Genomic DNA, 12945 nt, shown 5'->3' on the forward strand with positions numbered 1-12945 from the left:
GGACACTGGATCAGGTGAGTATAATTTTTTTCACAGGTACCCCAGATTCTTCAGTGACGAAGGGGGCGTGGCAGTCGGCGGGTCAACATAGGTAAGTATGTGTGTGTCGGCAGGTGTGAAATAAAGTTTTACTTTCACGGTGTGTGTCTCCTGTTTTTATTTGGGTATTTTTTTTCCAGTAGAACTACAGGTACCAGCGGGCCCGTTTTTATCCCGCATGCTGGTACTTGTGGTTCTCCAAGTACCAGCTTGTGGGGGAGGCTTGCTGGGACTTGTAATTCTTCTGGAAAAAACAATATTCTTTCATTTTTGTCAAGGCTATCAGCCCTCCATCCGCAGCCCCTGGATGGGGGGGACAGCCTCGGGCTTCACCCCTGGCCCTTGGGTGGCTGGGGGGGGACCCCTTGATTGAAGGGGTCCCCACTCCCCCAGGGTACCCCGGCCAGGGGTGACTAGTTGGATATTTAATGCCACGGCCGCAGGGCGCTGTATAAAAGTGACCCCCGGCTGTGGCATTATCTGTCCAGCTAGTGGAGCCCGATGCTGGTGTAAAAAATACGGGGGACCCCTACTCTTTTTGTCCCCCGTATTTTTTGCACCAGCACCAGGCGCAGAGCCCGGTGCTGGTTTTAAAAATACGGGGGATCCCCTGTCAGTTTTTTCCCCGGATTTTTAGAACCAGGACCGGCTCGAAGAGCCCGAGGCTGGTTATGCTTTGGAGGGGGGACCTCACGCTATTTTTTTTCTTGTTTTTTCCCGTTTTTCCCCGTTTTTTAAAAATCTAATCAAAATCCGTCAAATCGGCCGTTTTTCGACAGCGGGACTATCGAATCCGTTTTTTATTGAATATGTTGAATTCCGGCACCCACTTGCCGGAATTCGACGGTCGAATTGTGTCGAATTAAAAAACGGGCGAAAAATTGCCGCAATTCGCCGGCAATTGCATATACCCCATAGTGTTTTGGGTGGGTCGGGTGTGGTCTATTTTGTCCAGAAATTCCAATTGTAAATTTTGGAAGATATGATAAAACGTTTGGTACACAAGTCAGAAAGAAAAGGTTTACAAGAGTAACGTATTCCATTGTGTTTTTTACTTTACCTTTTTATTATCATCAAGCACTGTGTTCATACTTTCTATCCACAGTGTATCAATAGGTCCATCAAACACCACCCATTTTCTTTCCGGAGTTTCGGATAATGCAAACTCGCGGAATGTGTTAGCAACAATTCCGTCAGTCCACTGCAATGACACAAAAGTTTATGTAAGAACATAAATATTGTTTCTCATAAGAAATCTGACTGCAGTTATATAATGTAAACAACAACATTAGATTGCTATGAGGATATTTGGTAACTTAAGGCCCATACACACTTGACGATGCACACGTCGTTAACGACTTCCCTTGAACTTCCCTTGAACAGCTGAGCAAACGACATGAGCATACACACCACCAACGACCAAAGACCAAAGACCATTCATCGTTGAAGCATCCAAGCTGAACAGTTTATTAAAATAATGAGCTGGCAACAGGGCTGGTGAACAGTGGCTTGGTCGTTGATCTTTCGTCGTTCACACCATACACATTCAACGACGTCTCTGGTCGGTAACGACCATAGTGGAAATTGAGCATACATGCTCAACAGATAAGCGAGGGTCGTTAACGTCCCACGGGGCCGCGCATCGGTGGTCGTCGGATGCATACATACTTGACGATATAATGAGCGACGTCGTTGATGAGGGCTGAAATGAACGACGTCGCTCATTTTATCGTCAAGTGTGTATGGGCCTTTAGAGTACTGCATAATCAGAAGACTTTGTGCATACATGTCAGGAAAATAAAGGAGCAGGAGGCAAGTAGAAGAGCTGCAGGACCTTGATGCTACAATGGAGAAAGGAACAGTCAAGATAGCATAGGAAAATGCAGTGGGGTTCCAGCTGTCAAGAAATCCTCCCTACCCCAGCCTAGCCAGTAGCTCGAATCATGACCACAATAGCACTAGTATTTGTTGCAATATCACTATGGGAATAATTCTGAGTTGATCGCAGCAGCAAGTTTATTAGCAACTGGGCAAAACCATGTGCACTGCAGGGAAGGCAGATATAACATTTGCAGAGAGAGTTAGATTTGGGTGGGTTATTTTATTTCTGTGCAGGGTAAATACTGGCTGCTAGATTGCAGATTGAACACACCACACCCAAATCTAACTCTCTCTGCACATGTTATATCTGCCTCCCCTGCAGTGCACATGGTTTTGCCCAACTGCTAACAAAATTCCTGCTGCGATAACTTGGAATTACCCCCAATAACTGTTGCAACAACATACACTATAAAGGAATGTCCAGTGGCAGCTTCTCCTAACAAGTCTGCTATACAGGGCCGTAACTACGTGTGTGCCAAGTGGGCTTGGCACACAGCGCAGTTGCCCTGAGGGTGCACGGCCAGCGGCATGTAATGAGTCAAATTGACTCATTACATGCCGCCTCTGCTGTGTGCGCCGTGCGCCGCGCTGTGGAGGGAGAAGAGGACCAGCGCCGGGCAGCGGAGAAGGAGGAGGAGGGAGGGGGAGCAGGGAGCCGCAGCAGCGCTATGTCACTGGTAGTAAGCGCCGCTGCAGCATCCCCCTCTCCTTCTGTATTGGCTGCCCGGCGCTGCTGTGGATACTGGGATGCGGTTCCTCCATCCCAGCATCCACAGCAACGCCGGGCAGCCAATACGGAAGGAGAGGGGGATGCTGCAGCGGCGCTTACTACCAATGACATAGCGCTGCTGCGGCTCCCTGCTCCCCCTCCCTCCTCCTCCTTCTCACCTCACTGCCTGCACCGAGGGAGCTGCACGAGGAGCCTGACTGCCAGCAGGGAGATGGTAAGTATATCTCTCTTTCTCTCTCTCTCTCAGGGGGTCACCGTCTGCCGCAATGTGTAAAAAGGGGGATGGCTGCCGCAATGTGTAAAAAGGGGGCCTGGCTGCCGCAATGTGTAAAAAGGGGGACTGGCTGCCGCAATGTGTAAAAAGGGGGACAAAAGGGGGCCTGGCTGCCGCAATGTGTAAAAAGGGGGACTGGCTGCCGCAATGTGTAAAAAGGGGGCCTGGCTGCCGCAATGTGTAAAAAGGGGGACAAAAGGGGGCCTGGCTGCCGCAATGTGTAAAAAGGGGGACTGGCTGCCGCAATGTGAAAAAGGGGTCCTGGCTGCCGCAATGTGTAAAAAGGGGGACTGGCTGCCGCAATGTGTAAAAAGGGGGCCTGGCTGCTGCAATGTGTAAAAAGGGGGACTGGCTGCCGCAATGTGTAAAAAGCGGGCCTGGCTGCCGCAATGTGTAAAAAGGGGGACTGGCTGCCGCAATGTGTAAAAAGGGGGACTGTCTGCTGTAATGTGTAAAAAGGGGGACGCTGTCTGCTGTAATGTGTAAAAGGGGCTCTACCTGGTGTAGTGGCGCTACTGTGCAGCGTAATTTGAATAATGTAGACTACTGTGCACCGTAGTATGAATTGCTATTATTTTGTGGCCACGCCCCTTCCCCGTGAAGCCACGCCCCTACGGCGCGCACTGCCCCTATCTTACATGGGGGGGCGCCACTGTCGTTTCTTGCACACAGCGCTAAAATGCCTAGTTACGGCACTGCTGCTATGTGTGTATATGAGAGACCAGAGAGCAGCTGGCAGCAAAAAAAAGACAGGCATCTAAATAGGAGGTGGGAGAATGTCTGCTTAGAAAACTCAGTTCTGTCTCCTACTGGTCATATTATGTATGTGTATCTATTATGGGATATGTAACCTTTTCTTGACCACTTACCGTATATACTCGAGTATAAGTCGACCCGAATATAAGCCGAGGCACCTAATTCTACCACAAAAACCTGGGAAAACTTATTGACTCGAGTATAAGCCTAGGGTGGGAAATGCAGCTCTAGCCGTACACAGCCCTCAGTGCCAGATATGCCCTCATAGTGCCAGATATGCCCCCACAGTGCTGCCAGATATGCCCCCACAGTGCTGCCAGATATGCCCCCACAGTGCTGCCAGATATGCCCCCACAGTGCTGCCAGATATGCCCCCACAGTGCTGCCAGATATGCCCCCACAGTGCTGCCAGATATGCCCCCACAGTGCTGCCAGATATGCCCCCACAGTGCTGCCAGATATGCCCCCACAGTGCTGCCAGATATGCCCCCACAGTGCTGCCAGATATGCCCTCACAGTGCTGCCAGATATGCCCCCACAGTGCTGCCAGTTATGCGCCCACAGTGCTGCCAGATATGCCCCCACAGTGCTGCCAGATATGCCCCCACAGTGCTGCCAGATATGCCCCCACAGTGCTGCCAGTTATGCCCCCACAGTGCTGCCAGATATGCCCCCACAGTGCTGCCAGATATGCCCCCACAGTGCTGCCAGATATGCCCCCACAGTGCTGCCAGATATGCCCCCACAGTGCTGCCAGTTATGCCCCCACAGTGCTGCCAGATATGCCCCCACAGTGCTGCCAGTGCTGCCAGATATGCCCCCACAGTGCTGCCAGATATGCCCCCACAGTGCTGCCAGATATGCCCCCACAGTGCTGCCAGTTATGCCCCCACAGTGCTGCCAGATATGCCCCCACAGTGCTGCCAGATATGCCCCCACAGTGCTGCCAGATACGCCCCCACAGTGCTGCCAGATACGCCCCCTCATGATGCCAGATACGTTCCCTCCCCAAGTGCCAGGTATGCCCCACAGTGTTGTTACTTACCCCTCCGTCGATCCCGCGCTGTCTTCTGGAGGGACACGAAGCGCACAGCACGCGCCTCTCCTGTGTCCCTCCTGCATCTTCGGCGGCCGCGGCAGGTCTATTAAAGGAAGTGCCGGTTCGTGATCAGAGGTCACGAACGGGTACTTCCTGTAATAGAACCACCGCTGCTGCCGCCGGAGATGCAGGAGGGACACAGGAGAGCCGCGCGCTGTGCGCTCCGTGTCCCTCCTTCACACTGCTCTGCCTCTGCCTGTCACTGACTCGAGTATAAGCCGAGGTGGCTTTTTCAGCACAAAAAAAAGTGCTGAAAAAGTCGGCTTATACTCGAGTATATACGGTATGTTCTTTATATTAGCTAAATATGTTTAATACAGAAAGCTGTTTTTTTAGACTCTCTCTCCCTTCAGCTATTGACCATCCAAAGTGATTTTTTATAAAGTATAAGCATCATTATTTACTGCATTACATACACTATCCAGTGTATGAAAAAAACAATGTTTACATGAATGTCCAGGGCCAGTGCTCTAAGTTCTTTTGCTGCTCCCCTACTTGGATTGTGGAATGGTGCACACATTTGGAGGGAAATAAAAAACATTCACCTTAGGTGGGCTGGTCCTATGCTACATCTAACGGCTCACTATGATTGCTGGCCCTTTTACACACACTGCACTTTGTATGAAGTAGACCAGTGATTTTCAACCTTTTTTAAGTCACGGCACACCGAATAATATTTTAAAATTCCCAGGGCACACCATCAGTTCCCCACAGAAAAAAAACAAAAAACACACATTGGCCCTCACAGTAAAGAAAAATCCACACATACATTGGCCTACACAGTTGCTTCCCACATAAATCATGTTGCTCACACATAAATCAATCACATTTCTCCCCACATAAATCGTATTGCTCCCCACATTAATTATTCACATTGTTCCCCCCATAAATCCATATAAATCCTTATTCTCCCCACATAAATCTTATTGTTCCCCACAGGAGAAATAAAATAACAAATATTAGCCCCTACCGGTCAGCTGTCCTCCTCCCTGTCCCTCGGTTGCGGGCGTTCATAGTGGAGTGCTGCAAATACTGAGCAGGGGGCGGTTGGGCAGGTGTGGATGTGGGTTGGCAAGGAAAGCTGTGTATGCAGGCGGGAACTGGAAGATGTGTAAGCAGGCAAGTGGACTGGCTGGGTGGTAGACGCGGCAGCAGTGACCTATGATATCACACTGCCGCGTCTTCAAGTCATAGGTCACGGCCGGAGCATGACTGATCCTCTAAAAAGAGCCAGGGCCAACAGTTCACTCTGAAGGTGCAGGACACTGCTCTGGCTCCGCGGCACACCTTGCAACTGGTCGCGGCACACTGGTTGAAAAAGCCTGAAGTAGACTATAGCTTGTTATGTACTAATTATACTCCCTTTACTTTGTTGCCAACACTAGCTCTATAATCAACCATTTGGAACTAGAAATCCTGGCATCTAGAAATCCTGTGTATACACCTGGGTGGCACAACAAAATTACAACAACAAAAATGAGGAGTGGGGCTCAATGGAGATAGCAGATGGGAAACAATTCCTGTCATGCCCCTAACTGTGTGGCGTTTGTATATTCTCCCCGTACTTGCGTGGGTTTTCTCTGGGTGCTCCGGTTTCTTCCCACAATGCAAAAATATACTGGTAGGTTAATTGGCTCCAAAAAATATTTTTTACCCTAGTGTGTAAGTGTGTGCATGTACATGGGCAGACAGGATGGGCCAAGTGGTTCTTATCTGCCGTCAATTTCTAGGTTTCTATTTAATGGGGCAGACAGAAGTCAAGCAGGTGCACAGTAAGGGGCATAATAATGAGTGATATTCTTGTTATCACTTGTTAGATGGTGCTCCCACCAATAAGCTCATGTCATGAGTTTGAAAAATGATATTTAGGAGCTGATTGGTTGAAGCAGCATCAAATAAACAAGTGGCAGAAGAGACATAGGGGGTCATTCTGACCCGTTCGCTCGCTGCGTTTTAACACAGCAGAGCAAACGGGTCCCTACTGTGCATGCGCCGGCGCATGCCAGATGGCCGAAGGCCATAGCAGGGATGCGATCGCCTCTGCCTGATTGACAGGCAGAGGCGATCGCTGGGCGGGAGGGGACGGAACGACAGCGTTTGGCCGCCGTTTCGTGGGTTTGGTCCGGCCAATGCAGGCGTGGCTGGACCGAATGGGGGGGCGGCCCGCAGCGGCTGCGTGATGTCCCACGCAGCCGATGCGGGTTGGGGAGCGATGAGTAGCTCCCGGCCAGCACGCTAAAGCTGCGCTGGACGGGAGCTACTTTTGAAGTGCAAAGGCATTGCCGCTGTGTGATGCCTTTGCACTTCTGCGAGGGGGGGCCCGACTGACATGCGGGGCGGACTAGCCCTGTGCTGGGCGTCCCCCCGCATGTCAGGGAAGAAGATCGTAGCTGTGCTAAATTTAGCACAGCTACGATCAACTCGCAAAGACCCACATAATGGGGTGAAATGAGAAACAGTGGGGAAGTGGGCGGCCAAAAATTTGGGCAGAAGTGGAAATAGAAAGTGATGGAGACACATTATAAAAAGGGAGACATAACTAACAGGATGATACATTTCATAGATCCCCCACAATGGCAGGCAGGCATCCAAGGACAAAGTGAGTGTTATGTGTGGTGTATTTGAATACAGTGGGGTATGTGGTTGAGGTGTAATTTGGACCTGGCTTAGATTTTGCTTCAGATCCAGGAGACTGTAGTTCCAACAATGATGACTTTGCTAATATAAAGATTTTTAATAAAATCTAGATTATAAATTCACTTGCTGGGAAACGGAACAATTCTGTGTAGTGTGGAGTAACAATGGATGCTCTAAGAAACCATAATAAACATAACGTCCCTTCATGAACACAGACATACCTCATGGGACACAGGATCAAACTGCCCAAACAACTGTCCCATAGTGATGGCTTTGGGATTCACTGTCCTGTAAATAACTTTTTCTTCTTCACATCCTCGTTCATTCATAAGAGACAGGGTATCAGCGAGGACATGGAGGACCTTCGTTTTCCCAGAGAATGGTTCTCCAACCAGCATAAACCTGCATACACAGACACATTACCTGCCATGCTACCCATCCTGCAGTAGGCATAGTGGACCAAGCGTAAATTGCATTCTGAAACACTATTACTAAGGGGGTCATTCCGAGTTGATCGCACGCTAGCTGTTTTTAGTAGCCGTGCAAACGCATAGTCGCCGCCCACAGGGGAGGGTATTTTCGCTTTGCAAGTGTGCAAATGCCTGTGCAGCCGAGCTCTGCAAAAACATTTTGTTCAGTTTCAGGGTAGGTCACTTCAGTCTTTTTGGTGCCGGAATTAACGTCACACACCCGCCCTCCAAACGCCCGGACACTCCTGCGTTTTCCCTACCACTCCCAGAAAACGTTCAGTTGACACTCATAAATGCCCTCTTTCTGTCAATCTTCTTGCGATCGGCTGTGGGTATGGATTCTTCGTTAAATCCATAGCTCAGCAACGATCCGCATTGTACCCGTATGACGCGCGTGCGCATTGTGGTGCATACGCATGCGCAGTAGAGACCTGATTGCAGCGCAGCGAAAATCGGCAGCGTGCGATCAACTCGGAATTACCCCCTAAGAGCCGCTGACAATACTTTAAGCTACGTAGGAAGTTTTAAGGAGCAAGCAAACAACTGTCTGGAAATCTCCTTTGTACAGAGAGCAGAACCATTTCTACCGAACAGGTGGCTTTCAACCGATCCTTCATTGCCTATTTAAAAAATCAATGTGACTTGTAGCAGGCTATGTTCGGGAGATGTCCATATTAGTTGTTTAGGTTTGATGGATCAGTTCTAAAATCTAAAATGTGCAATACATTTTTAAACTTTACATAGATTAATCATTTTAATTAAATTATAGTAAGGCACACAGAGGGTAAAATTGGAGGTAACATATTCAAATTTTCAACTACACAGAATGCAAGGCTGGAATTCTCCATGACATGTTATATATAATAGTGTCCTATATTCCTGCAGTGACACTACAACTTAACTCTTGACTTTAATTTCAAACAAGCAAATTTTGGCACTTTAAAGAAGCAATTGTCAAAGTTCAGCAACTGTCAGAGTTCAGTGGCATCTTACCCATGTCTCACAATCATCATTTCATAGGTCTGGATCATCTTCTCCAGGAAGACCTTCTCCGGTTGCACGTTGTGCTTAGCAAAACACTGATGAGCACATTCCAGTAAGTCCTGCAGAAATGTACATCCATTGTTGTCACCATATGTTACTTTTTACATGCAGTGTAGAATTGTCAATGCAAAGGATTTATGGTAAGTACAAGTGAACCAAAGTAATAAACCCAGCAACCACACAGATGTACTAAACCTTCTAAAAGGACAGTTGGAAAAGCTGACCATAGCAACCGTTCAGTTTATAGAATGCACTTGATGAATTATAGGTAGAACTAATTGGTTGCTACGGGCAACTTCTCCACTTGTACTCTTTAGAAGATCTGATACAGCTCTCAGATAGAAACAGTGACCAAAATGCTGTTATATTACCTTATAATCCGCTTCTGGAAGCTGAATGCCAGGGAACAGGTCACTGGTAATCCCATTGAATAATGGGATATCATGAGAAAGGAATTTGGGCTCATTCACATCCTTGATTGACCGCAGGAGCTAATTTGAAATACGAAAAATGTAAAATTGTGATATAATATATGAGGGTTGTACACACAAACTGTCTATACTCCGCCATGATGTCTTTATCAAGAACAAACTACTTCAGTAACAAGGCTGAATTAAAAGAGGGGCAACAGGGGCGGTCGTCCTGGGGCCCCCACACAGTGGTATTTGAAGCTGAGGAGTGTGCCCCTGGACCCCGGCGGCTCAGCTGTTTATTAACAGCTTCCGCCAAGAAGCTCCGGCTCCATGCACATGGAGTCTGCAGGCGCTACTGCTCCAGGACGTTCATCTAGGTGGTGGTGGTGGGGGTGGGTTGGTTGGTTGTGTGTTAGTCAGTCTGTGTGTGTCAGTAACGGGGGGTTCAGAAATGTGTAACAGCATCTATAGTGGTGGGGGACCCCACAACTTTATTGCCCCTGGGCCCCCACCTGCCTTATTCGCTCAGCCTGTTGGTAAGGTTTACAGGCTGCACCAGGCAGATAGGATGGGAAATATATGTATATGTAAATACCACATAGATCAGAACTTACAAGAATATCTTCATTCTCGTCAGGAAATTTCAGCTTCAAGTTCCCGGCAGCCACTAGCACTGCCTTCACTGCACGCATACCGTAATCATAATGGAACTGAGAGGAGAGCTGTTCAGAGCACAGCCTGTATGTCATTACAATCTTCACTGAGAGAGGCTTTGCGTGTAGGAATCCATATGAATATAGGGAGATTTCAGCAATCAGGGCGTAGTTGGGAACCATCATGGCTACAGTGCGAAAAAGAACCTGAAATACAAATATATGATCAAGCATCTCCGTGCCATTGTCCCACCACAGCCAACTATACATCAGTAAGATATTGCAGTTACAGGGTGTATAATGGGTGATAAACGGTCATAACCCTAGCCATCTCATTCTTTTCCCAACAGGTGGCAGCTGAGTACAGGGCTTCTGGCATCATGTAAGCACAAGGAAGCTGCCTGCTGGAACTGGACTCCTGCGTTATACTGTGACACACAAGGCTGTGCATGGGAGCTGAGGAAGCTGCCTGCTGGAACAGGACTCCTGTGTTATACTGTGACACACAAGGCTGTGCATGGGAGCTGAGGAAGCTGGTGCTGGGGCAGCAAATGGCAGGGAATTAACAAATTACCGCAAGTCTATGTCTATCGTGTTGATATATGTGATAGTGACAATATATTCATTCAGCTGTGTGTGTGTATATGTATACACACACACACACACACACACACACACACACACACACACACACACTATGTACAGTATATATATATATATATATATATATATATATATATATACACACACACACACACACACACACACATGCAGCATCCTTCTATATTATTGCTATTACACTTCATTTATAAAGCTATGATATATTACCCAGCGTTGTACATGGGATCAGAATAGAATAAACAGAATACAATGATAATAGATGATGGAGTAACCCTGTTCAGGTGGGTCCACACTCTAAGAGGAGTGCGTAATAACTGATCCATAAGGCAGTGTAATACCAGTTGTAGCTGATGGTGGGCAAAGTGCATGTGGCTACTGTAAGGTCACTAGCATTAACAGCTTCAAATATTACAGCCACTAGTGGCAACTGGTATGTCTGTTTCGGTACTGGTGATGTGGTATGCGCAGAAGCGGTTCTTGGTGCGGGCAAGCAGTGCCTGCGCCCGGGGCGCTGCAGCCTGGGGACGCGGCCGCAGTCACCCCGCAAGCACCGCCGCCTACCCGCTCCCCGCCTGCAGCAGACGCCGTGGGCTGTGTGGGCGTCCGCTGCAGCCGGCTCCAGTGACAGACACTAGAAGTCATTATTGACCTCTAGTGTCTGTGCGGCGCTGCTATGGGAGAGACGTCATGACGTCTCTCTCATAGAGAGGAGCTGTGGGAGGCCAAACGGAGCAGCAGCGGTAGGGAAGCAGGAGCGGGGCAGTGGTAAGTATTGTTTTTTTATTTTTGGTGTGTGTTTGTAAGCGGCTACTAAGGGGCACAGCGACAGGGGGCACAACTACTGGGGGCACAGCAACAGGGGGCACAGCAGTAGAGGGCACAACTACTGGGGGCACAGCAACAGGGGGCACAGCGACAGGGGACACAACTACTGGGGGAAAAGCAACAGGGGGCACAACTACTGGGGCAAATCTACTGGGGGCAAAGCAACAGGGGGTACAATTACTGGGGACAAAGCAACAGGGGGCACAGTGACGGGGCACAACTACTGGGGGTATAGCTACAGGGGGCACAGCTACAGGGGTCAAATCTACTGGGGGGCACAACTACTTGGGGCAAATCTGGGGGCATAACTGTGGCCGCGCGCCTCTGTTTTGCCGCGGGGGGGGGGGGGGGGGGCAGTGGAATCGGCCCCGGGTATGTGGCATGTCTGTTTCGGTACTGGTGATGTGGTATGTGGCATGTCTTTTTCGGTACTGGTGATGTGGTATGTGGCATGTCCGTTTTGGTACTGGTGATGTGGTATGTGGCATATCTGTTTTGGTACTGGTGATGTGGTATGTGGCATATCTGTTTTGGTACTGGTGATGTGGTATGTGGCATGTCTGTTTTGGTACTGGTGATGTGGTATGTGGCATGTCTGTTTTGGTACTGGTGATGTGGTATGTGGCATGTCTGTTTTGGTACTGGTGATGTGGCATGTCTGTTTTGGTACTGGTGATGTAGTATGTGGTATGTCTGTTTTGGTACTGGTGATGTGGTATGTGGCATGTCCGTTTTGGTACTGGTGATGTGGTATGTGGCATGTCTGTTTTGGTACTGGTGATGTGGTATGTGGCATGTCTGTTTCGGTATTGGTGATGTGGCATGCCTGTTTTGGTACTGGTGATGTGGTATGCGGCATGCCTGTTTTGGTACTGGTGATGTGGTATGTGGCACGTCTGTTTCGGTACTGGTGATGTGGTATGTGGCACGTCTGTTTTGGTACTGGTGATGTGGTATGTGGCATGCCTGTTTTGGTACTGGTGATGTGGTATGTGGTATGTCTATTTCGGTACTGATGATGTGGTTCTTGGCATGTCTATTTCGGTACTGGTGATGTGGTATGTGGCACGTCTGTTTCGGTACTGGTGATGTGGTATGTGGCATATCTGTTTCGGTACTGGTGATGTGGTACGTGGCACGTCTGTTTCGGTACTGGTGATGTGGTATGTGGCACGTCTGTTTCGGTACTGGTGATGTGGTATGTGGCACGTCTGTTTTGGTACTGGTGATGTGGTGTGTGGCATGCCTGTTTTGGTACTGGTGATGTGGTATGTGGCATGTCTGTTTTGGTACTGGTGATGTGGTATGTGGCATGTCTATTTCGGTACTGATGATGTGGTTCTTGGCATGTCTATTTCGGTACTGGTGATGTGGTATGTGGCACGTCTGTTTCGGTATTGGTGATGTGGTATGTCTGTTTCGGTACTGGTGATGTGGTATGTGGCATGTCTGTTTTGGTACTGGTGATGTGGTATGTGGCATGTCTATTTCGGTACTGATGAT

General features: G+C 48.8%; 1 protein-coding gene across 1 annotated transcript in view; it reads right to left on the reverse strand.

Moving 5' to 3' along the window:
- Positions 1 to 12945, reverse strand: part of DNAH12 (dynein axonemal heavy chain 12) — a 320238-nt gene that overhangs the window by 152639 nt on the left and 154654 nt on the right. Inside the window, exons 28-32 of the mRNA XM_063940858.1 lie at positions 9958 to 10203; positions 9302 to 9421; positions 8880 to 8989; positions 7638 to 7818; positions 1100 to 1240 (exon numbers count right to left, since the gene is read on the reverse strand). Of these exons, the coding sequence (XP_063796928.1) occupies positions 1100 to 1240; positions 7638 to 7818; positions 8880 to 8989; positions 9302 to 9421; positions 9958 to 10203 (798 nt within the window). The remainder of the gene's footprint in view (positions 1 to 1099; positions 1241 to 7637; positions 7819 to 8879; positions 8990 to 9301; positions 9422 to 9957; positions 10204 to 12945) is intronic.

This window comes from Pseudophryne corroboree, chromosome 9 (genome assembly GCF_028390025.1).
Source record: "Pseudophryne corroboree isolate aPseCor3 chromosome 9, aPseCor3.hap2, whole genome shotgun sequence".
In the NCBI taxonomy this organism is placed as follows: Eukaryota; Metazoa; Chordata; class Amphibia; order Anura; family Myobatrachidae; genus Pseudophryne; species Pseudophryne corroboree.